Genomic DNA, 25,177 nt, shown 5'->3' on the forward strand with positions numbered 1-25,177 from the left:
GCAACCCCTGGGCGGGGCGGGGCTGGGCTCGGGGCATGCACCCCCCCCACTGCAGCGGCCTATGCTTGGGCCCCAGCTGGGGGGGAGGGGTGCGAGGCATGCTGGGACTTGTAGTGAGGAAGCGTTTGCATGCCGTTGCTGAGCCCCCGTTCTCCTTTGCAGGGGAAGGGGTTAAAAGGCGAGCAGCTGGAGGGGCTGGAGCTCATTTGCATGCCAGCCCCGCCCCTTGGGGCACCCCTTGCACCCCGTCTTGCAAGGGGACTGGGTAGGTGGGGGGCTGGGGGCTGCTCTGCCAGCCGGGACCCCCTTGCACACAGGGGTGCGCCTGGGGTGGGGGGCACGGCTTGCAGATCTTCTCCTTGGCCCTACAAGCCTCGCAGCAGTCCCAGCTCCCCAGGCCACCGTCAAGGCCCCCGTCGGGCTCCAGTTTAGGGGGCAGAGTGAGGGCTGGGGGCTGCCCTGGGCTTGCTGCGGGGCGCGGATGGGCCGGAGTTTTCCAAGCCCCTCGTCCGCGGGAAGGGGAAGTTGGGGCTCTGCCGCTGGCGGCCTGGCGGCTGTTTCCTGGCTTTCTGAGCGGTCCCGTAAACGGTGAAAGGCAACACGGGGCGTCCTCGACCTGGGAGAGGCTCAGGGATGTGCCTGGAGCCGAGACCAGGAGACGCTCGGGGGCAGAGCAGGGAAGAGCTGGAGCCAGAGCCCCCCAGCGCCCGGCAGCGTGACGGGCTGTGGTGGCACGGCGTCCCGCTGGGTCCTCGTGGGGCACGGGGGCCTGCCGGCTCAGAGCGACTCTGCTTTAGTTTGCAGTCTCTCCCGCTTCATTGCGTTCCTGGTATAACAAGGGTGCGAGCCTCAGTCTCCCCGACTACCTCGTGGTTAGGGTTAACGGTCAGGGAAGCGGTTAATTGTGTCCGGGATCTGGGCCGCTCCTGGTGCCCGGAAGGGGCGAGATGAGGCTGAAGAGGGAGATGCACCTCAAGCTCCGTGGCCTGGGGCAGGGCGGGCTGGCGGCCGTGGGGCACCTTTTGCGGGTTTGTCTCCAGAGGGGAGTTCCTCCCAAGTAGCAGGGTCATGTGACTAACGAGCATTGTGCTGCAATTTTTCTGGTTTATTGTTGTAAATGCTTCTTCCTGCCCGTACAGGCTGCCTGCAGCTTTGCCCCGAGGCAGGGGCGTGCAGGCATGGAGTGCCCTCGCTGCCGCTTTGTTTCCCAAGATGCTTCTCCCAACTTCTGCAGCAACTGTGGGCACCCGCTGGCACCTTCCCTCCGCACAGGACCACCCCCCAGGGAGAAAGGTAGGAGACTGGGCGGGGAGGGGGACTGCAGGATCCCTTCCCCCGCTCTGCCCCGGCCTGGGGCTGCCCAGGTGACCCTTTGTGTTCAGGTGGGTCATGTGACCTGGCCAGATAAAACCCCTGGAGTGGGGGGGGTTGCCCTCTTCTTTCCCTTGTGCGGGTGCTGGGAGGACCGCTCCTCTGGCACGGGCAGTGTCTGCAGAGGTAATGCAGAGTTAACTTCCCGCTTCCACTTCCAGCGGGCAGACCTGGGCTTTACGTCCGCTCTCTGGGAACGGGAGACGCCTCCCTAGCTCGCTCCTGCGGCCGTAGGGCCGAGCGCGGGGGCATCCAAGTCTCCGGGCTGGGGCCTGCACGTAGGACGCCCGCCAAAGGGTTTGGAAGCATCTGAAGCCCCAGGCGGGGGGAGGATGTTTGCCGGGAGCAGGGTCACACGCAGTTCTTGAATGACTCCGGGATTGGGAAGAGATTCGACTGGTTTGACTTGTAACCCGAAACATTTCACTTAAAAAGCATGTACTCCAGGCCTGTTGATTGCTGTAAGGAGTAAGCTGGAAACCTGCCAGGAGTTGAGAGGGATGTATAGGCACGTCGGGTCTTAAAAAGGTCACTGGACCCAATCCTAGCAAAGACTCCAGTTGCTTTGGTTTGCTCAAAGTGTGTTTGGAGTCGCGCCTCCTCCTGGGTGGGGTTAGTGTAGGTCCAGGTTTTCCCAGACGGGTCCTCCTTTCTGGCCCCCTGTTTGCGTGTCCAGGCAGGTTTTTGAAATGCGAGCGAATGCGCAGGTGTTTGCTTTGTCTCTGCTTTCCCGCGCTGGCTGCTTGGGGCTGGGAGCAGGGGAGGGTGTCTGGCTGTCCGGCCCCCTGCTCCTGGGTAAGAGACGCAGATGGTTTGTGTGTGCACGCGTGCGCGCTGCGTGGATGGCACGGCTGGGGGTGGGGGTTGCGGGTCAGGAGTGAGGGGCCTCTGTGTAGAGTGCCCCTACCATGCCGCCACACGCAGGAATGTCGGAGAAAGGTAGGAGCCCCCGGGAGTCACCTGGGTGGGGACAGGGGGACATAGTCAGGACCTGGTGGGGTCTGGTGCCCGCCCCTTTGTTCCTCAGCTACTACTTTCTTGTTCCTCCCCCTTCCTTTCTAAGGATGGAGCTAGCCAGAAAGCAGCTGATAGGACACTCTCCCTATGTGCCGACTTGCACGCTGCGGCTGCCTGCTCCAGTTGCTTTTGGTACCTGAGGGCGTCTCTGGGGCTCAGCCGGAGGCAGCTGCAAAGCCATGGAGGGGCAGGGTGTCATGGCTTTATTACTGGAGCATCTGGAAAGGCTCCATATATGCTGGGTGTCGTGCAGGCGGTCTCTTTGGGAGCTGGATGTGTGCCTGTCCTGCTTTCCGTAGGCACAAGGGGGGCCCAGAAGGAGGAACTGTGGTGCCCTGCCTTGGTCAGATGTGCAGCAGCAGTCGGCTGGTGCAGCGAGTGCTGCAGCCCAGCCCCTGGCCCGGGCTGGGAGAACTCAAGACTTTCCTCCCTGGGACAGGCAGAGGCACAAAGTCTGACTTGGGACGGGGGGAAAGTGGGGCAAGGAGAGCAGCCACGGGAGCTGTTATCATGGCAGTCCTTTCCAGCTCAGCTTGGCAAAGGCTGGAGAAATCCCTCTCCTCCTCGCTGCCGCGCTGCCCCAGCCGCTGTGCGGTTCCCTCACATCTTCCCGTTGAGAACGGCGCTTTCGCCCTCTTCCTTGTTCCCTGATGGGGGATGCTCTCTGAGTTGCAGGAGGTAGCGAGGCCAAGGAGATGGAGCTGGAGCTGGAGCTGGAGCTGGAGCTGGAGCCTGGACGATCGCTGAGGGTAGAGGGTGCCCCCTCCTCTGGGCCAGGTGCTGAGACCAAGGATGCGAAGGGGAAGCCAGAAGAATCGCTCACGCAGGGTGCCGGGGCTCAGACCCATGGCTCCAAGAAGAAAGTGAGTACAGCCGAATGTGACGGGCCAGACTTGCCACAATTCCCCAAAGGCCCCGGATTGGGTAGGGCTCTCACGGCAGGTGCCGAGCGGCGAGCTCCTTGGCTCTTTTCCGATGAGACCCTCTCATCAGGAGCGCGCCACGGACAGCCCCGTTGCTAAAGCTTTCTGCTGGCGCTCTGCAGCTGTTAGCCCCCCGCACCAGGAAATCCTCTCTCTCGCCCAGCGCTGTGCATTTTGTAGCCGGCAGCACCTCCGTGCAGCTGACACTGGATTACGCAGCTACCCCAGCAGCACCTTTCCCACAAGAAGGGAAATAAGAAATGTTCCAGGTTAAAAATCAACCTGACCAGAACAAATATCTGCTGGGTTCGCACTGCCGGGTTGGTGCCGTGCTCTTATCACCCTGCTGAAAACGTGGAATCTTGTGGACTGCAGACATTGCAGGGCTTCTCTGGCTACCTGACCCTGAGGTCCCCTCCAGCCCTATTTTCTCACTGATTTTATGATCCACAAAATAATCTCTGCATTGCAGCTTGAGAGAGGATTTCACAAGCTGTTCTGGGGTGCCCCTGTCCTTAATGCTGGACACGAACATAACAGCTTTACTAAGACTTGCGAGGCTCTGTTGACATTCCCCACAGCTGCTTTTTTGGTTTTCTTTTTAAGCATAACTCAGTAATTTCCAGTTGCTAACGGGGTCTCTCACCAATATAGGAAGCTAGCGCAACTAACGAGACCAGACTCTTCCCATTTTTATTTTAACTAATGCTTTGTGGCCAGTCTCATCCAGCTTTCAGAATTGAGGTTTGTGCCTCGTGCTTCAGTCCCAAATAATCGTACAACAAAAAACACTTACTGGGCAATCATCAGTAAACCACAGCGTGGCATTATGTACAGAACTATGTGGAAAGAGGGACAAGGAACTTATTTTGGTAGAGGATTTCTGCCAAATTGCCTATCAGTGCTATTTTTAATGCAAGCTTTGCCTTTCCTCTGTCTGTGTGTGCACAGTTCAGTTAATCCTGGCATCTGAACAGATTCCAGTAAAACTTGTGATCTGTCCGTTTGCAGATCTGGGCCCTTTGTGATGCTGCGAGAGGACAGATAGGCTGGCAGTAGAGAGTGGAGTTCACTTCTGAAAAGGGCTAGTCTAGCACAAAGGCCACAAAACCCCAAATCTGGATTAAATCCGTGGTGTAAACTGGCTTTGCAGACGGGGGCCAGTTTCGCTCCATCTGAAGGCGAGGGGGTGGCCGGTGCTGGGAGATGAGTCACTGATTCCCGGCTTTTCCACTGTGAATAAAACCTCTCGGGCTTGCCAGCACATGGTGTCTGGAGGCCTGGTGCTGTGCCAGCGCTGGAACAAGGAAGCCGTTTTGAGGAGGAGAGGTGGCCTTTGCTCAGCAGGTTGCACATTGGCCCCACGACCAAGTGGCCCAGGGCCTCGGTGCCGTGCTTTGCAGAGGCTGGCCCTGTGCTGCTGCGGCTCTAGGCTGCTTGTGATGAAACTCTTAGGTGATGAACTCTCATGAAGTACGAGGGTTGTTTCTGTAGGGCCCACCCAGCATCTCGGCGTTGTAGGGTCTGTGGGACCTGAGCAATAGCACCTCTTGCTCTGTTGCAATCAGATGGGCACGGTGTCATGTTCACTTACTGTGATTTTGAGGTGGGGGAGGCAGCATTGGCAGCCCCAACAGTTTGGTTATCATGGCCCCTGTAATTCTATAAAACAAACAGAGGCTGCTGTCAAGGCGTTCATAAAAAATGAGGGCTGGGAGGGACTTCGGGAGGTCATATCTAGTCCAGCCCCCTGCTCCAAGCAGCACCAGCCCCAACTCCATCATCCCAGGCAAGGCTTTGTCTACCTGGGTTTCAAAAACCTCCAAGGATGGAGATTTCACCACCTCTCTGGGTCACCTGCTCCAGTGCTCCACCACCCTCCTCATGAGAGAGTTCTCCCTAATATCCAACCTCAACTTCCCTTGCTGCAGTTTGAGCCCATTGCGTTCTTGCCTCTCCCGTTCCAGCTGCAGCCTGGAAGCTGTTTTCATCTCTGTAGACACTTGGGAGCAATCTTTCCCTCCGGTTTAAACTCTTGCCTGGCCTTGGCCAAGGTGCCCTCTTTATGATTCCCCCTCCCTGATGTTGCTTCTGAAACAGGGCCTTCCCCATAGCCTGCACGCGGGCACGTTGGTCAAGGAAGCCCTGACCCGAGCTCCTCCAGTCCTTCTTTCTCCCTGGCCTTGTATAGATTGCAAAAAAGCAAAAGCTCGCAGTGCCTTTTGGAGGCTACCTCCAAGCAACGAGCACCTTCAGAAGCAAAAGCAGCCTGGGGTCCGGATGCTAGGAGCAAGGGGATGGTCATGCCCTATCCCCACATGTTAAGCTTCTAGCTCCTGTCTAACTGCCATCCCGTCGGCTATCGTACGGCCAGGCAGATGGCCATTCACTACCAAATGCACGACGGTGTTCTAGCTAATTGTTTCCACTTCCTAACTCTGGTCTGTGTGCGAGTGAAGCCCTTTTTCAACAGGCAGTACAAGGTGAGAGTGAGGTAGAGGCTGCCAGCCCTCCTGCCAGAAAGAGGAGAAAGTTGAAGCCAGGCTCGCCTGAAGGCCACAGCCCATCTCTCGCAAGCCCATGGCAGGTAGTTCTCCTGGTACTTCTTGTATCTGGAGGAGTCGACACCAGTGCCTTGCCCCGAAGCCCCGTTTACCAGCACGCGGGTTTTTTCTGGGTTGACCTGGAAGTGAGCAGGGCAGGCCTGGGCTCCAGCCTGCTGTCAGCAGGATGAGACCTGCCCCATGGGGGTCTGGAGAGCAAGTACGTCTGCGCAGGGGCAGTTCTTAGCCTAAAATCCCTGCGGTTCGTCTGTTTTCTTACAAACTCCTCACTGGCAAATGAGGCAGAAGGGGTTGCTGCGTGCATGTCCTTCCAGCCAGCGCCCGCGCTGCTTTGTGCATAGCTTCCCATTCCTGTCCACGTCCACCATCGCTCTTCCATCGTGGCTTGTGACCGGGCTGTTGTGCGCATGGCAGGGGGCAGGGAGGGGCTTACGGTCAGAAGAACCTCCACTCCCTTCGGCCCTGCAGCCCTGTTTGTATTTAGCATCTGGGACGGGGACCCCTCGCTAAATGTATATGCTGTAGGACTCTGAGCACCACTCTTCCCTGCGGAGTGCCTGGCCTCGGGGGATCTGTCCAGCTCTGGTGAAAGAAGTGGAAAATGGGCCTAAACTGTTTTCTTGAGGGCACCGATGCAGAACGTCTGTCCCGTCCCCGCCGCCAAGGACTCCCTTGGAGAAAATCGCACATTACAAATGCTGAAATGCTTCCCCCCCTTCGTTGTTGCACTCGTCTTTGGGGTAGAAAGCAGCAGCCAGGGCATGATCACACCTGCACAGATGGAGGCTGCTCAGGGCATCTCCTTGTCCTGTCCCAAAAGCACTTTACTTGTTCAGTTTTCCAAGGTAAAAGACTCCCCGTGACTCGAGTGGTGCCGTCTCCTTTTTCACTTGATTCCCTTTGTCTTTACAATAGAAATTTGGGGTTGTGTTAGCCATGATTTCATGGGCAGGGGTGAGACTAGCTTAATACATCTGCATCTGCAGAGAAAGAGTTGAGGTTGAATGGAGGGAAGCAATGAAGACAGCTTCTTTACTGAAAGTAATTGGGCTTCATTTCTCTGCTCTGTTGCACAGAAAAAGAAGAAGAAGAAGAAGAAGAAAGGTGCCCCTGACACGGAGCAGCCGGACTCCTTAAAGTCAGATGCACCTAGCACAGATTGTTCTCTGGTTTCGGAAAGATCCTGTGATCCCTTTCCTGCATTGGAAAGTGCAACCCAAGAGGACAAAGTGGCCAAGCCGGGCACTGCGCTGCCTTCTGGTCGCGCCACAGGTGAAACAAAAAGCAGTGGTTCTTTGGGCCCCTTGGGAGAGGAGAATAAAAACACAGAAAAGGCTGTGGGAGACCACTGCGGCAGCGCCAGCGCCAGACTCCAGGATGATGCTTGTGGCAAGACGGCTCAGCCCACAGGCTCCACAGCTCCACAGGAGAAGATGGAGGATGGAAATTCCAAAGGTGACGGAGAAGAGGGCAGAGACGAGAGGGGATCTGAGAAGCAGGAGGATGCCCGCAGCCCTGCTGAAACGGAGCGGCCCCTGGGAAAAGCATCTGATGCCCAAACTTCAGGGGCAGACGGAGGTGCACTGGGCTCCAAAGGAGCTGGAGAAGGGGACTCCCCAGGGCTTCCCACCAGTATGGAAACGCCGGAGAATGAAGAAGCTAGTCCTTCTGCAGAGGCTGTGAATCAGAAGAGTAAAGTCTCACCGACTGAGCCTCGGGACACACAGAGCAGGGAAGGGAAGGTGGAACGAGAGTCCAAGCAGCAAGCACACGCTCCAGTGTCCAAGGCAACCAGCCAGGTAAGGTGCTGAGGTCCCTCTGGGTATATTGGGGTGATGAGTCTGACCTCTCTGCTCTGCAGTTCCCACCGGTAGCCAAATTAGAGCCACGTTTATGGTGTCAGTGCTGATAACAGCTGTGACCCATGCTGCGCTTCTTAGTCTAGAGAGGACCGTGCTGTACAGCAGCCACAAAACAACTCTCTCTCGAACCTAATGTCAGCTGCACAGTGATGTGCATTTCCTCCTACTGCAAGTAAGCAAAAACAGTCTTGGCCAAAGCAGGATGTGGCATCTCTACAGCTTAACGTGAATCATGACAGCAGCCTGTTGGTCTGGGGGATTCCAGTTCATTGCATGCATGATTATTTATGTTGCAGACGGTTGTAGGAGGGCAGCAAAAGGCAGCAGGAGGGCCACAGGAGGCCCCGAGGGGGACAGCGGATAATAAAAAGGGACCAAAGGAGGCTGACCACCCAAAACAAGACTATGCCTCTGTTGCAAAGACCAGTATCAAAAAGGAGGAGAAGCAGCAAGCAAACCAGAAGGCGGGCAAAGAAAGAGAAGGCAGAAGTCAAGCCCAAACAAGTGACATCCCTGCAAAGGGTGACGTCCCGAGCAATTGGCAAACCAAGCAGAAGGAGCAAGACAAGAAAGCTGCTCCGCATGTGGTTAAACCGAGGTACGGTATGAGTTGGACCAGTTCTGCTCAAGGTAATGGAGGCTGAGCAGCACCTGTGCAAATGCCTGGTACCTCTGGCCTAGAGGGCACTCTTGGGACACAAGGGCGTTGTGGTAATGTTCTCACTGTGGGCAGGGATTAGGGAATTAAGTGAGTTTATAATTGTGGTCCATGTTGGAGGGCGAATACAGCTGGGCCATGCAGGAGCCTCAAGGCACGGGACTTGTACTGTGCTGAACTTGAGGTCTTGTTGTGGCACTGTGGAAGTTAAAATATGGCCCGGACAAGGGGAAGAGACCCATGTTTTCCTCCTGAGCCTGGGCAGGGAAGTCTAGCTGTGTGATAACAGGGTCAGGACTTCCTTGCCAAGAGCAGCTTTTTAATGTAATGGGTGTGGATGAAGATGGATAAGCCACTTCACGGGTTCTTTGCATTGCGCAAAACCATGCACGATATTTCTGCTAAAACGATTTAGCAGCAAAGTAATTGATGGTGAGCTGGTTTAACTGTCCTTACAACTGCTGGCTCCCTATACAGGCATACCTTGTTTTATTGCGCTTCACAGATATTGCGTTTTTTACAAATTGAAGGTTTGTGGCAACCCTGCATCGAGCAAGTCTATTGGCACCATTTTTCTATCAGTTAGCATTTTTTAGCAATAAAGTATTTTTTAATTAAGGTCTGTACATTGTTTTTTAGACATAATGCTATTGCACACTTAATAGACTACAGTATAGTGTAAACATAACTTTTATATGCATTGGAAAACCAAAAAATTCATGTGAGTCGCTTTATTGCGATATTTGCTTTATTGTGGTGGTCTGGAACCGAACCTGCAATATCTCCGAGGTATGCCTGTACATGCAGTGTGAACACTTGGGGGTAGAGGTGGGAGAGTGGGGAGGATTGCAGAGCTTTTAAAGGCTTTTTTAACCATTTCCTTGCAGCCAGGTGTCTCCTGAAGAAGGCATCACAGTGTACTTCCATGCAATCATCTCTAAAGATTTCAAGCTCAATCCTGAGCAGCATAAAGTGTTCATCAGGGGAGAAGGTATTTCAGGATATGAAAAATGGAGTGATAATATCTGTGAATTGCACTATGCAAAGTAAGTACCGCTAGATAAATACCACCTTATCTTAAATGTGAGACAGTGAGATTCATTCGGGAAATACTATAGGACCTGGCTGCGTGCCCACATCAGGGCTGACCCCAAATTCTAGGAATATTTTGATGGATCTAAATAAGAAAAGGATACTTTCCTGGGGGGAAGGAGAACAGTGGAGAGTATGCACTTGCATGAGAGCTGCAGGTCAAAGCAGGGAGGTGAAACTAATTTTATGGTGGTCCTCTAATACCCGCGCCATCTTCCATCCAGAAATGTTTATCTTGAATTTCACATGCATGTTACATTTTTGTGAAATGGCCAAACGGCCCTTTCCTGGCATCCCCTGCCAAGTTTCTTGACATGCCGTACCAAAGCTAACGTATGCAGCCTTCCAGCAGCCCAGCGAGGAAGGTTTGTACTCTTTGCAGTTTACGGCAACGCAGAGGTGAGAGTGGCTGGTCTAAGCTTGGACAGTGGAGAGCTGGGAATCCTCTTGTTCCTGTTCCCAGCACTGGACAGCTGGCAGGATGCTAATAGCTGACTAAGCTGCAGCACTGGCTTTTTGCTCTGCTTCCAGTGGCTCCTATTGGTTCTTGACGTCTCAGGCACTTCACAAGCAACCCAGCACCCTACCCACCTGAGTACGAGCTCCCCACAACTTACAGATTAAACAAAACAGGATTTGCTCTGGAGCTGGGTGTTTCCATGCCACACTCTAAGTCTGGCTTAAAGGACAGTCTAATATGCGAGTGTGGTGATGCACAAGAGACTGCTGACCACCTCCTCGCGTGTGCAACACACCCAGGGTGAGGACCTGGCAAGCGTCAGCCATAAAGCAGTTGTTGGGGCTCCATCACATTAGTGATGTGTAGAGGGGGAAATGAAGTTTACAAGAAAAGTGGCTCCTGTAGGTGTGTAGCTGCTCTGGAGGTCCCAAGTGGATTTTTGCCTTAAACAGGAGGAAGCTGGAAGTAGCCTTTCGGAATTAATTTGCCAGTGGGACTGCTAAAAATGAAGTATTAAACCAGTGTCTGTGATCATTCTTCTTTGCAGCTGCTTAATATGTACTGTAATTTCTACTAAACAGGGACCTGAAAGAGCATGGACACCTCGTAGAAGGATGTGTTCTTATTTCCAAAAAAAACTTGAATAAAGACATTGCATACAAATACTATATAGATGGTGAGAAAGAGGGAAAGTATGAAGTGATTTACAAGTCTGGTGCTCCAGGTGTTTACATCAATCGCTACATGCGCATAGCTTCTAATCTCTGTTTAGAAGGTAAGCTGGAGTCCAGTGTGTGAGAATATGTAACCTGGCAAATAGAAATATTGATTTGAAATCGCATTGAATGCATCTTCTCATGCGTAGGCTACACCTTTCTCCCCTAAAAACTAGTTGGGGAAAACTGGAGGTGGGTATTGTATGTGAGGAAAACAGATCCCCTGGGTCTGGAAACTTAGCAGTGGGAGGAGACAGAGGTGGCAGCATTAAATGCTGTGGCTCTGGAAGCCATGGCAGTTAACTTTGCAAACCCCTGCCCCCACCACATTTCTGGCCGAGTGGGTGCGCCCCTCGCATCCATGCACCAGATTGGGTTGGCGCACAGGTTGGTCTGTGACCAGACCCAGCGTGCGGAGTCGGACCTGGCGCACCGAGTCCAGGACTGCATGCTGGCTTGGGGCTATGTGCTGGCATGGACCTGGTATGCTGGGTCTGGGCTCCAGGGCTTGGCTCCAGAGCTATTGCCACTTCCTTACCTTAGTCAAAGATCCTTTACCTTCAGAATCAAGGTGCATACTAGATACGGGGGTGTGCTGCATGTGAGGAAATACGGCAAGGTTTAAACCAATGTGCACCATTGCCATCATGGGTTCCTAAGCTAGGATAGTCGTAGATGGCTTTAAGAGCCTTGGAGTGCTGTCTGGGTAGGTTTAGAAATGGTATGATTGATGCTCGTGTTTTGCTTTTTGTGTCTTTCTGTGGCCTCCTTAACAAGCTCGAGAGCAGAGGCCTATAGCTTCCAGGAGAGCATGCCTGTAGCATAACTAACGCACCTCTTCTCTGCTTGCTTTATGACGTCATCAAACAAAACAATGCCATTTTTATTTTGGCATTAGAATGGCATCAGTATGATGATATAGTGTGTGCCCCACCTGATGCTTCTATGGTGAACAAGATCAAGGCTTGGTTTAAATCGGATGATGTAAAGAAAAAAGTTTCAACGGGGAAGATTATAGCAGGAGAAATCATGTTGGAGACCATCTTCAGCCTCCTTAGCACCTGGTCCTGCATCAACATAAGGAGCTTTTTCAGCCAGTTGCATCAGTTTTATGTAGTGACCAGCAATCCAAGGGTGTACCAGGGAAAGCCAGAAGAGTGGACATCACTAGAGTTTGGAACAAAAGAGGTATTTGTTTTAACTATAATTTGCATATTTTTTTTGCATGGATGGCTAACAGTCTTACTTTAAATAAGTAACTTAAAAGTTATCTCTCCCTCTCTCCTTCCCTTGTCTGTTTTCAATCCTAACTTTTAAGGAATTGTATACCTTTTCTTGCTTTTTCAGTCTGTAGTGTTGTTTGGTATGAAGGGGAGAAGCAGATACTTTATATGTGGACAGCTAACGACCAAGTGTCGTGTAGTTTTTTTTTGTGTTTAATTTGTGCAGAAGGAGATGGTGAATGAGGGCCCTTTCCTCATTCCTTTCCCAAAACATTTTATCCATGGAAAATAGCTGTGTTTCCCTCTTTTCCTTCCTACTTCAGGTCAATGAGCTGCTTCTGAGGTATTTGAGAAAACTAGGCAAGCCATTTCTTGATAAAGGTGAATCTGCTCCACCAGAAAACTGGCCGGTGAAGAGTAAACTAGAGTTGGGGCTGATCATTCTTGCAATAGGTGAACACTATGGACTTCAGACCTCAAAAGAGGACCTGACTCAACTCTGCAGCCTCCTTTGCTTGGAAGAAAAGCTGGGAGACAATGCTTTCCACAAAATGGGCCACGTTCTAGAGGCATTTACAGAAAAGCCACAGTATGTTTTTTTGTTTGTTTGGGCTGAGGGGTTAATTTTGCATCGGGGTGCTGCCCCTCCATTCAGACTCCAGTGTGTAAGGATGAAGGGGTGCAACCAACACCCCCTGCCTTAAAAAGAGACCCCCCAAAACCCACTTAATTCTGGAAGGGGTGTGGGAAGTCGTGTAGGTTGTGCAGTGTGCTGAACAGAGCTGGAGGATCGCTGTCCTTGGCTTGCAAGCGATACTCCTGTCAATCGCCGTATGCTGTTGGCTTCGCAATGGGCACCCTGTTGGCATGATCTCCTCCTTGCTTGAGGAGAGGCAAAAGTGAAGAGTGATAACGTGGGCTGCCACCTCGCTTTGTTTTCTTTCTAATAAAATCTGACCAGTGCAAGTGTCCTTCCAGACACTAGTGCATCTTGCTTTTGACCATTTAAGAATGAAATCGGTTTGCATGTCACAATTTTTGAAATTCCAAAGGTATTTTAGATGTTGCCATGAGGGTAAGTGCCAACCAGAAGGCCTAGAAGCATTGTGATGCCCTCCTTATTGGGTGGGACATTTTTTAGGGTAGAAGGGGGCAGGGCTTCAAGTTTTTGAAGTAGTGAATATCAGCTAAAAAGCCAGTTTGTCTCCCCAAGCAGCCTGATCCTACCATCGGGGAATGGAAAGACTCAAGGGAGCTGGAAATTGGAAGATGAGGGGTCAGAGCTTACACCTCTTCAAACAGACTTCCCTCTTCTGCAAAGTGCTTTATTGGGCTTGTCTTGGGCGTTGTAGTAGTAGTAGTTGTATAATAGTAATATTTATTGTAACCATGTATTGGCATGAGACTCTACAATACAAATAAGCAGAGAAGGCTCCTGCCATGAAGAACTTACACTCTTAGCTTTGGCCTCTTCTTCTCAGGAAGTAGGAAGCTGAGAGGTATTAATGCCAACAATGTGTTTTGTTGTAAAAAGGACAACAGGAAGCTGGGCTCTTGCTAGGAGCAGCACTTACAAATCAAGAGAGGCCATTCCCCTGTTCTGTTCAGCACTGGTGAGGCCTTGCCTGGGGTACTGTGTCCAGTTTCGCACTTCAAGGAAGATTTGGACCAATTAGAAAATGTCCAAGGGAGCAGCAAAAATAGTTAAAGGGCTGGGAAATATGACTTATGAGGAAAGGCTGAAAGAGCTAGGGTTACTGGCTGGGATGATGGAGTTAGGACTGGTCCTGCTTTTAGCAGGGGGCTGGACTAGATGTGACCCCCGGAGGTCCCTTCCAGCCCAAATTGTCTGTGATTTGATGATTGAATAGGGGGAGAGAAGTCTGAGGGGAGATTTGACAACATACAGGACGGGTGGTCAAGCCGTGGGTGGAGATGGCCAGTTCTCTGTGGCCACGAGGGGCAGCGGTGATAGATTTCATAGACATTGGAGCTGGAAGGGACCTTGTATGATCATCAGATCCAGCCCCCTGCCCCAAGGGGTAGGAAGTCAGCTGGGGTCAAAGGATCCCAGCAACATAAGCATCCAAATGTTTCTTGACCATGTCCAGAGTAGGTGCTTGCACCACCTCTGGGGGGGGTCTATTCCAGGCCTTGGGGGCTCGGACAGTAAATAAGTCTTCCTTGTGTCCAGCCTGAAAGGGTCTTGGAGGAGTTTGTGACAGTTGGACCTTGTCATCTCTTGGGGTGCCCTGGTGAACAGATGTTCCCCCAGCTCCTGGTGCACCCCCATGATGTACTTATAGGCTGCCACCAGCCTGCGCTTCTCCAGGCTGGAGTCCCTTAGCTCTCAGCCTCTCCTCGGAAGACCTGCTCTCCTGCCCTCTGATCATGTGTGTGGCTCTCCTCGGCACTCTCTCGAGCTTCTCCACATCCTTCCTAAATTGTGGAGCCCAGAATTGGATGCAGTGCTCCAGCTGTGGCCTCACCAAGGCCAAGTAAAGTGGGAGGACGACATCCTGTGTCTTGCTAGGAATGCAATAGTAGATGCACGCCAGAGTTTTATTCGCGTTGCCAGCTGCAACGTTGCATTGGTGGCTCATGTTTATCTTGTGGTCACTCGTGACCCCCAAGTCTCTTTTGGTAGTGGTGCTAGCAAGCATAGCATTGCCAAGCCTATATCGAACCAAGGGAGCTTTCGATGGGATATTAGGAAGAACTTGCTCCCTGAGGGTGGTTGAGAATTGGAGCAGGCCACCCAGAGAGGATGTGGAGTCTCTATCCTTGGGAGTGTTTAAGCAGATTGGAAAAATGCTTGACTGGGTGAGTTAATAGGGGATGATCCTGCCCTGAGCAGAGGGTTGGACTAGATGGCTTCCTGAGCCCTATTTTCCCATGGTTTCTAGAGCCACATTCCCAGGTGCATATTTGTCCAAGAGGCCAAGTGCACAATTTTTATTTCCCTTTCCAGACTTGGAAGGGGAAGAATCTTCCCTAACTCTCCGTCCGTCACTTCAGGCGTCTTTCTTATCCGTTGCAGCATGAAGCAATACCTGATCCATATGTGCGAGAGATGTATGGAAAGTCAAGTGGGTCAGTGGTTGTGGATCCTTCCTCTTCTGCATTTCTTCGCTCATCCTTTTGACCCTGTCAGACGCTCTGTAGCAGACTCTTACCAGAAATCTGAAGAGGACTGGGCAGGGCTAGAAGGCCTGGCATTCAATGACTTCAGAAAGAGCACGTCTTCTCAGGGGTAAGTTAACTTATTCGTGAATAGCTCAAGCCTGAATATTTGCAGGGCTTCTTGTTCCCAGCCCTGTTTCACCGGCCCTCGCAATAATCCGAGCGTCTGACAGCCCTGCTGCTAAATGTACTACTACTCAATTTTGCAAATTTTTCAGGGTGATGTCTGTGAACTCAAACTTTGCTCACGCTGGGTGCCCGCCCGTGTGGGTCACCCTAGGGAGTGGGGAGACTTTTCTCATCATTGGGAGAATAAAGTAAAATGTGTTGGTTCAACCATCTCCTTTCTATAAATTCACTATAGAAGGACCTAGAAAATGCAACCTCTTCCTCTGTTGGTTATAGGAATGGTGTTTTGTGCCTGAAAACTTTTTCCAACTATTTAGTTGGTCTAATAAAAGATACCACATTTACCCAAAGAACCTCATCTGCCTACATCTTCCTCTTGCATTTTGTGTCCATTGAACTTTTTTAAAGATGTGAAAGTGCATCATATGTATACCCACATGTGCATATAAATGAAGAACTGAAGTCAATCTCTGGGTGGAGCGAGAGGTGGTGGATTGGGTCTCTTCTGCATGCTTTCCATGCCTCTTGTGTGGGGGTCTAGCATTTCTGATGTTTTCTGCTCTGCAGGAACCAGCTGCTGCAGCTCATGGACAGAAAGAAATACCTGCTGCGAACAGACGAGATGCTGGGCCGTTCCTGGTTCTGCTTGCTGTCCCTGGATGTCTTGGGAGAATTTCTGACCCGTTTACCTATGCATTTGTTGGATGCTCTTGTAGGAATTTACCATCGACTACAAAGCACCGACATTTCGTATACCGCAGCTGAGGTTTGTCTTTGCTAAGTAATCTAAATCTGTAAATTTTCTGGCATACCACATTCCCCACCCCTCAGATAAAGCACCCGTGTAAGAAAAAGCACACATAAAGTGGATGGAACCTAAACTTCAGCCCACTTACCCTCCCTTTCCTGCTTAATCAAAAGCTGAAACCCTACCTGCTGCAGAAGAATTGTCTCCAGGGGTAAACCTGCAATTCTGAAAAAAGCTCAAAAGCGTTCAGGGCTGCAAAATAGGGGGAAGTGTGTGTGGTATGCAAATAAACATGGTATTTGACAAATGAGTGTGGTAATTTTTTCCTTCCAGCCATTTTATTTTCTCTTCATAATTCATAACCATATAATTGGAAAATATTTCAGCAACTTTAAGTAGCTCTTTTCAGGAGTATTGACTTAAACTCATGAGCGGAATTTGGAGTTAAGTCAATAAGCAGAAGACTTGACTTCAAATAAATGATTTCAGTCTTGTTTTGTATTTGTACTTCAGTTTATTTTCCTAAAAGGAAGTTGTTTCTCACTGTTTGCCACAGCAAAGGGTGTATACAAATCTGACCCTGCCCTAGATGGTGGGTGCATATGCATATCTATAGCTACTTGGCCACAAGCTAAGGTAAACGTTCTTGGGTGAACATAACCTTTTTATTCTGCATTCTTTATTTTTTGTGGTTTATTTAAAGCTTTTTCTCCTTTTTTCTCAGTCAATAGAGAATCTCCTGAAGAAGCTGATAGAGCTTCTGGATGATCACCAGAAAAGGTAAATGAAGCCCTAAATCTAATTTTCTCGCTGTGCTGAAACATGCCTTTGCCTGTGGTTCAAGCTACACCCAGACTGGTGCAGTACCAAGCCCCTCGTTGAGTCTGCAGGGCATGCTAGCCTGCTAAAAGCTTGGATCTCAATGGCAGCCAAGGAAAAGGAGGTGTTCAGTGAAAGGAGCAAAGCTTGTTGCGTTTGTTCATTGTGTAAAATATATTTTCATTGTGATAGAAAGATGCAATTAATTTCCATAGTGGGTCCTAAATTGTTCTGCTGTTTCTGAGATGCCTCAAGGGCAATTCTGTATACCATGAATCCTCCTTAAACCCCCTGATCTTACTGAACTTTACCCTTTCTCTGAAGTTGTTGAAGTGTTTAGACTTTTAAAGAACTGGATGCGTTTTTATTTCTCTCTAGACCCCTACCACAAGATGTCTTGGAGGCCTGCTTGATTGTCTGCGCTAAACTCTATGACGTCGTCTGCAAAAAATCCAAGTTCGGGTTCTACCCTGTACTCCCCACTGCTGCAGCAGCTATGATTGTTTCCAGAGTTAGTGGCCTTACATCCTTGGAGGTAGGTATTTGCATAATTAGTAGCATTCATTATTTAACGTCAGGGATGCGCTTGCTTCTGTAGTTCCCTTCGTTTCATTCTAGCTGCTTATCTCCCTTCCTGCATTGTGCCAGGGAACTAATGTAAGACTAATAACAGTGATTGATCTCCAACTTCATTCAGCTGTGTTTCACTTGCGTGGCTTGTTATATTAAAAATACATTCTGTTGCAAATATAACTGAGACCTAGATCTGAGCTTCCATAGTGCTTTTTTTTTCTGTAAAAAAGTTGTAAGAGGTAGGAGACTCAGACCTACAGAAATTGCATATGCAAAAAAGCTGGCTCCTGGGTGAGTTGCAGGTGTTTGCAGTCAGAGACTGAGCACCTACTGATCTCCTTTTCATGGCATTGCCTGAAGTCCTTCTGCCCAAGGATTGATGTGTATGGGATTGCAGCCAAAACAGGAGCTCCTGGTCCCTCTCATAAGGTTTCTGAAATCTCTCCAAGGCCTTGTGACAGCTGAGGTATTTATTATTTCTGAGCTATTGGTTTTGTTTCCCTTAATGTAACATTAGATTTCAAAAGATGCTTCAACAAGTGGAAGTAATCCGAGTATGTCAGTGATGGACATCTTGAACAATCTCCTGACCCAGACAAAAAACTGGCTTCGAGATTATTTAAGCAAGCTGTACTACAATGCAAATGGGTCCACTCTTCATGAAGAGCTGCAGGTATGTATTCTTGAGTTATGTAGCTGGGGAAAAAGCTTCCGATTTTACTGACTGCCAGAGTCTCCAGTCTTTCCCCAACTTTTGTCCTTGTTTTTTTCTTTTCCAACCTTACTTGCAAAGAAGAAGGCTGCTATGTTGGGTGCCTAAATATTGAAAATGGTTGGTATTGATGGTAGTTGGACTCTACAGCTTATACCACTGTCCAGAACAACTGTCCTCTCTCTAGTGACTTTTTTCTGTCTTCGTTTTCTGACGTGGACTGGGTCACCCACATCCTCCTTTAAATTCAGATTCCAGGGACTGGAATAAGCTGTTCTAGAAATAGGGCATGCCACGCTCATCAGCTAAACATATCTGAACTTTTGGCATGTCTCCCAGAGTGAATCAGGATGACAGAAATAAAACTGTGTCTTGCACTGTGTGCATGCCACTGTATTTGGGTTTTTAAATGATGCATCAGGAGCATTTATTTGTTAGTAGCACCATTCCAAGTCTTCCTCTCTCCTTAGGTCTGGGATCAGTTCGTGAGGATAAACTTTCCTGATGAACAGTTCACCGAGAAGTGGAAGAAAACTCTAGTTTCTGACCTGGAAGGGAAGATTAAAAAGGTACCAACCTTGTGCATGTGTGCATCTTGTGGATTGATTTTAAAGTGGGTGCCTTTCTCTCTCGCGGGGCGGAGGGGGGGATGTTTATAATTTTATTCTTAAATGATTTTTGCACCAATGGAAGTTTCTGTGGGAGAGAAGCAGTAGTGGAGGTTCATTCAGCTGCTATTGAAATCAGAAGAAAGGCTCCCATTAACTTCAGTAGGAGATGGACCACTCTTTCCATGATTAAACAGCCTTTTATGATGGCAAAAGTCCCAGCCCTCATTTATAAAACAACTTGCTGCTTCAGAGCCTCTCCTAGACTGTAGGGCTTGATTTTTTTTTTGTTGTTGTTGTTGTTTTTTCACCTCTTCTCTCTCCATTTTCTGATCAAGCAGCTGCTTTTATCTTGCTGTGAAGGCGTGTTGCTAGTGCAGCTGGGCAGCAGCAGCAAGCTCTCCTGTGACAGGCAATAACTTTTAGGCTCTTCCACCAGGGAGAAGGCAAACAATCCTTCTCAAGTTCCCCTAGCTGGGTTCAAGAACTGTGCATTTTATACTCCCTTCCTACTCTTACCGATGGATGCCTTCAGCTTTTTCTGGATCTTTGAGAGGCTTGGCTAACATCGCTGTGTTTATAGCCAAAGCAGAGTGAGGGAAGGGTGTGGTGCGTCTGAGTTGTCTCTATTCTGTATTGTGCTTAAAATGCATGGGGCAGGCACTACAATCACCATCTATCCTCATCCGATTCCTCTGGAAGATGCATGGGGTTTGCCGTATTCAAGGCTTTCTGGGCCCATATGTAAAGTGTTGCACGTGGAAGATGTCTAACAAGCAAACCCTGAAAGGTCTTGGGGACCAGTGCACTCAGGAAACATGCAGTGGTACAATGTCTTCATCCCCCTGTGCCATGTTTCCTTGAGGAGGTGCTTATTCCAGGCACTGCTCCTTAAACAGGCCCAAGGACCTAATCTGTACATAACTGAGATTTCTGAGTGTTTCACCTTTGACTCGCTGGTTGGTACTTCCCAGTCCCACAGACTAGAGGAGATGGGAACTGCAGAAAGAAAGTGACTGATTAGCAGACCTTCCTCTCTTTTCTTGTCTTCCCAGTAGCTTCTCTTGTGTTGTCAATAGTCATGTGCCAAGTTTGGGCCATTGAAGTGACAGCATAAATGTCAAAAAAAAACCCAACCCTGATTTCACACCCCCCTTTTCTTAATTTCTGGTTTAAAAACACTCCCCTCCCTTGGTTATTCTTTTAGAAAAATAACTCTTTATCACTTTTCCAATAGAAACATCCCATTCAACTGATCAAAGCCTACTGTTCACATCATGATGAGTTCAACAAGCTGGACTCTTCCATCGGGAAGTCCTTTGAGAACTGTGCTATAGAAGCTGTTAACATGGCGTGCCAGGTAACCTGTGCTCCTTTGAGTAGAAACCCCATCTGAAGTGGTCTTTATACCTTTCCAGTCCCTCCTGGTTGCAAGGGGAGAAGCAATGATCCTGATTCTTTGACCATCCAGAAACAGATTTTCCACTTTATCTCCACTCTTTCCCATCTAAAAATCAAGCATTTGACCTTATGGTGGAGATGTGATCTGTTAACCTTCACAGGAGTCCTGTATTTTATAAACTGCAGACAATTGCATGTTGGCTTTTTTTTTTTTAATTTTTTGTCTGCCTTGAACAATTAGGTTGTGTTTTTGTTTTTTTTTTCAAATCAGAATGTCAGGAATTGGGAATTTATGTAGCGATCAAGGAAGAAATACTTAACTTTCTTCAATGATGCTTAATACCTACCGTAGTGTCTATGCCAGCTACTTTACATTATTATTGGTTTATAGGTTGATTTTAGAAATGCCCTGTGTCTCCATTTTTTTAGAGAGTGCCCACTCAAGTAAGATTGAACCGGATTTTTGGCTTTGAAATCCTGGTGGATAGCAAAAAGACCCTTATGACATCAGTGCATATACAAAACAAGTGTTGCTGTAATCCTTACCTCCTTACCTCTCACCCTTGTTTTTTGCTTTACAGTCTCAGAAAAACCTCTTGGACATGCTGTCACCTTACAACCTGAGCAAATTTGGTAAGCTCGTGTCAGCTGTGATCACAAAATCCTGGATCCCTGACAAAAATGGAAGGCCTGTGGATGACTTTGATGAAGTCCTACTTCATTTACTTACATGGCCAGACATCAAGCATCTTTTCCACTTCAACGGTATGATTGTGTTGAATTTGTATGAGAAACTGTGATGGGCGATAGCTTTGCATGTGCTGCTATGCAGGGAAGGAAACTTTTTTTGCAAGGAGCTCAGGCTGGGGCAGTGATAGATCTTAAGAACTAGGTCAGCTGCTAGAGTTTGAAAGGTATATAGAGTTTCACTTGGGAATTTTTACCAGGTAAAAGCAAAGGATTTTTGTTTTTCCTTCGTAGCCAAACTATAGTTTATGCTGCAAAAGGGAATCCCAGCAACTATGGGGAAAATGGAAAGCTCTGTGCATTTGGGGATGCTTGAGAGTGGGTTTGCAAAACGATGAGGAGAAGAGAATTGCTGAAGAGTAAGGCAGAGCTACCCCATGCTCCTAGAGCCCTGTTGACCTGGAAGGTCTATAAATTTACCATGTTTTGTGTGCGCAAACCTCATTTAACAGTGTTTAAACTAATAAAATCCTGCAGCTAATGTGACTTTCGTGCCATCAGCTCTGGTTGTACATGACGTACCTTCTTGCCCCTCTTCCTGTTCTGTCTGTTTAGACTGTCTGTAAGATCTCTGGGGCAGAGACATTTGCTCTGTACAGTGCCCAGCAGAATAAGGCTTTCCTCTCTGCTGGGATACCGTATGCTCTTGTAATCTAGGTTTATAACGGTACTAGGAGTGACAGGCTGGGTTACCCGAGAGGTTTGTCGGATTCAAGGGCAGGCTGAAGACGTAAGTCTGAAGCACGGCACCTAGCCACGTAGCAGAGATTGTTTCCAGTCATCACCGAAAAAGGTGATGGCAAAACATCCCTGCGGTGTCGTGCCCAGAATCGGATGGCAGAAGGCATGATTCGACGCTTACCTGCCTGCTTTTTCTGACAGGAGCCGATGGGCAGATCCTGGATCAATTTACTGATGAAGCCAAGCAGCTAATGGCCATGGCTGACTCGGTTTTCATCCACATCAATGAACACATCAAGAATGGAGAGATCCTAGTTAAGCGCTTAGACCTCGTTCTAAAGCACGAGAAACAATTTCTCTGCATATGGGAGCTGAGTGAGTGTTCATGTCTGGGCTTTCAAGGAGGGTGGAGAGGGGAGTGTTACTCTTCTGGATGGGACGTGGGCCTGCTGCAATGCATGACTGGGGCGATGTGGAATTGCACCTTCCGTTCGCCTTCATTGGTTGCTGGTGCTGCATGTTGGCACCATTGTTGCCTAGTGTTTTGAGGATACAGCTGTTGAATAGACCAGCCCTGTTCCCATTTACATGAGTACCAAGGTCAGGGATGTACTTTTCTTAATAACCATCGTCCATTTTAATTTCAGAGCATGAGCATCTTTCATCCCTGGAAAGAACAAAGTTGAACCATGAGCTGAAAAAAATGCTGGTGCTCAGGAAGGAAGAAATGATGTCTGTAACGAGAGAGAGGAAGAGGGTGACAGTGCTCCTGGACATGTGCAGGATGGTGCAGACAGTTGTAAGAGGTATTGTCCAGTGAAGTCTCTAGGGGGGAAGATTCTCCTGCAGCGACGATTTTGTTTTAGCAGCAACTTCATTGCAGCAGCAGTGGGCAATGAGGCAAGGAAGGGCAAGATTGGGAGGGGATGGAGGCAGGGATGGAAAAAGTTCAGTGAAAAAGCTGTCATCACTTGAGGTGGGGAGCATTAGCTAACCTCAGGCTTCCTAGGATTGTATGAGGTGGGTGTTGAGTGGTTGTGGGTTTCATTGTCTGGTTAAGAGATCTTGGAAGTGGGAATAGGCTAAAGCTGGTTTCAGACTGACGTTGGGATTTCTGTGCTGTGACTTCGCTTTTGTGTTCAGTGGATGCTGCTAATATGGAGGAGAAACTTCAGGAGGAGCTGGGCACAAAGGGACTCTCTGAGGTTTGTGATGTGAGGACACTGGATTCCCCCAGCACAGGTCCCATAAAAACCTATTACAATCTGAGCCCAGAACTGCAGGAGGTGGCTGAGGTTATGTGCACCTTCAAGAAGAGCAGTGTCTTCCAGTTCTGCTGGAAAAAGGCAGCGGAAGAGCAAATGGAGGAGCAAGAAGATCTGGATGAAGGAGCCACCCCCACGCTACCCCTCGATGAAGTGTACAACTCTCTGTTCTCTCCTTGTTACCGTGAATATCAGAAACTCCATAGTGAGCTGATATCGGGAGAGCTGACTTTCGCAAAGGTGGATGATGTCTTCAGAGACTTTAAGAACCATTACGAAGGTCTGAAATCCGACCTCCAGCTCATGTGCAAACTGCCAAAAAAAGATGACGGAAAATGGATCGATCTGCGTCTTCAGCAGATCCAACAATACCACGAGCTGGACTTGGCTATGGACTCTGCTGCAATGATTGCGAAGATCAAAGAGGATTTAAACCTCTCCGGTGACTTCAGCAAAATCCACAAGATTCTGAACTTTGTAAGTATTTATGCTTAAAATGCTGCCTGGGAAGGCCATGTAAAGCAAGCATCTCCTTGCTTGTCAGGATTCCCTGTTAGTGAATGGTCCCAATAAAGCCGTGCAGTCTCCTAGAGATGTTACTTTTTGTATAGGCATCCAAGCACCTTGGAAAGCTGGCTAGCCATTTATCAGTCCTATTAGCGAAGGAATGAACCAGTGGCAGAGTAACATTAACATACAGTGGGATCAATCTACAGCTACAGTTCTCTGTGCGTTTAGCAGCCAGTCCTTCTGAATATCAGTGTCTTACACCAGAATTGATTACCAACATATTTTGATCGCATTCACCATGGTGTGGTTTTGGCATGTACCTTTGCTTATATAGAGTATCTAAAAGAGACACTTGGCTGTTTTTTGCATGTGGAGCTTGAATATCAGGTTAGGCATGAGCAGCTATGCTATGGCTGTGCATCTTTTCCATGGGGGAGGGGTTATAGGAGCCTTGATCCTACCCTGGCTGCTCTTTCAATTCCTTTGCACCATCTTCCTTTGCAGCGCAACCAGTTGGAATCCATAAAGCAAGAGAAGCTGGATTACATCAGCCCTGACCTTATGAAAGCCAAGAAACTGCTGGAAGAGATCAAAGAGCCCCTTCGGAGGTGCCTGGAGGAGTTCACAGTCAGGAAGGACTTTGTCAACTGGGTCAAAGAGGCTTTGGAAGGTAAAATAAAGGTTGCCCTCTCTCTGCTGCTAGGAACTGGTGGGGTGCAGCTGGGGGGTGAGGAAGGGAGGATGCGGTCTCACTGGCATTTGGGGCAGATCAGTCCCACCTGGTAACAGGGAGCTGCCTTTTTGGGTCACTTCTGCTCTCCTGTTTCCTTCTCTACTGTAGTATCACTGCAATTGCAGTGCTAGAAAATTGAGGACTAGTCATTTCAGGTCAGTGGGAGGCTTACTCAGTGAAGCTGATGTAAGTGAGAGGTCCCACTAAAGGGGCTGCCAGAACCCTTTTATTAGCAAAGGTGAAGATGCAACTGCAGGAAACCCACTATGAATTTTCCCCCAGATGTAAATGAGCTCAAGGTGTTCGTGGACCTGGCCTCCATCTCAGCGGGAGAGAACGACATGGATGTGGATCGTGTGGCCTGCTTCCACGATGCTGTGCTTGGCTACTCCTCCCTGCTGTACGAGCTGAAGCGGGAGTCAGGGTTCAATGACTTCATGCAATGCCTGAAGAAGCTGGGGAAAGCGCTGGAGAGTGACAAGAACCTTCCCAAGAAGCTGGTGCGTTCTGCCATGCCCACCCCTCCACTCGCAGTGTCGCCCTCCTGCTTTCTGATGGGTCCCGACAGTTGATTGAGAGAGCAGCGTTCAGGGTTCAGGTGCTGCATGTGGCTACAGGGGCACTGCAAATAAAAACCCCAGCATTACAGTTCTAGACTTAATTTGCTAAGGCAAAGCCACCCTGGTCTTTCCTTAATTTGCTGCAGGCTACCCTAGTAGAGCAAGAGGCTTTCTCACACAGTGCAGGCACTTGGCTACGCTGTGAGATGCTCTTGGGCCTGTGGCCTGTGTGGTGGGCCAGTAGGGGGCGCTCCTGTGTTGAGCTGCCCACCTCCCTGCGCCCGCCCACCTTCCAGGCTCCGAATGCCTCCCTGGGGGCGCCTTATGCTCGGCCGACCCCTTTCCTGGAGCCCACTCGCTAGTCTGGGGGTAACATCGCCGCCACCACCCCGAGAAGGGACTGTCTTGGCCCTGTGTCCTCGGGGAAACACAGGTCTAATAGTCTGACGGGTACCCAACCCAGTACAGGCACTTGGGGCACTTCCCCAAGTCAGGGGGCAAAAAGCAAAGTCTCCCTTAGTCCGCAGACCTAAGGGGTCTCATAGGCATAATTTAGACCCACCCCTCAATAAGTCTCCCACACCAGTCAAAAAGGGGAACTTTATTGATTACAGGGGTAGGG

The 25,177-nt window shown here is 49.4% G+C and overlaps 1 protein-coding gene across 1 annotated transcript in view; it reads left to right on the plus strand.

Annotated features, from left to right (window-relative positions):
- Positions 1-1,120: 1,120 nt before the first annotated feature.
- The window catches only part of RNF213 (ring finger protein 213), a 66,304-nt gene continuing 42,247 nt past the window's right edge, over positions 1,121-25,177 (plus strand). The window contains exons 1-21 of the mRNA XM_019542269.1: positions 1,121-1,293; positions 3,064-3,251; positions 6,952-7,674; positions 8,034-8,335; positions 9,283-9,441; positions 10,529-10,722; positions 11,562-11,851; positions 12,210-12,475; positions 14,927-15,139; positions 15,766-15,964; positions 16,671-16,726; positions 17,144-17,300; positions 17,856-18,011; positions 18,521-18,619; positions 19,896-20,018; positions 20,641-20,824; positions 21,689-21,862; positions 22,135-22,293; positions 22,631-23,229; positions 23,767-23,932; positions 24,278-24,495. Coding sequence (XP_019397814.1) covers positions 1,179-1,293; positions 3,064-3,251; positions 6,952-7,674; positions 8,034-8,335; positions 9,283-9,441; positions 10,529-10,722; positions 11,562-11,851; positions 12,210-12,475; positions 14,927-15,139; positions 15,766-15,964; positions 16,671-16,726; positions 17,144-17,300; positions 17,856-18,011; positions 18,521-18,619; positions 19,896-20,018; positions 20,641-20,824; positions 21,689-21,862; positions 22,135-22,293; positions 22,631-23,229; positions 23,767-23,932; positions 24,278-24,495 — 4,740 coding nt within the window. The 5' untranslated portion in view covers positions 1,121-1,178. The remainder of the gene's footprint in view (positions 1,294-3,063; positions 3,252-6,951; positions 7,675-8,033; positions 8,336-9,282; positions 9,442-10,528; positions 10,723-11,561; positions 11,852-12,209; positions 12,476-14,926; positions 15,140-15,765; positions 15,965-16,670; positions 16,727-17,143; positions 17,301-17,855; positions 18,012-18,520; positions 18,620-19,895; positions 20,019-20,640; positions 20,825-21,688; positions 21,863-22,134; positions 22,294-22,630; positions 23,230-23,766; positions 23,933-24,277; positions 24,496-25,177) is intronic.

This window comes from Crocodylus porosus, unplaced genomic scaffold, assembly GCF_001723895.1.
Source record: "Crocodylus porosus isolate Cpor-Errol unplaced genomic scaffold, CroPor_comp1, whole genome shotgun sequence".
Classification (NCBI taxonomy): domain Eukaryota; kingdom Metazoa; phylum Chordata; order Crocodylia; family Crocodylidae; genus Crocodylus; species Crocodylus porosus.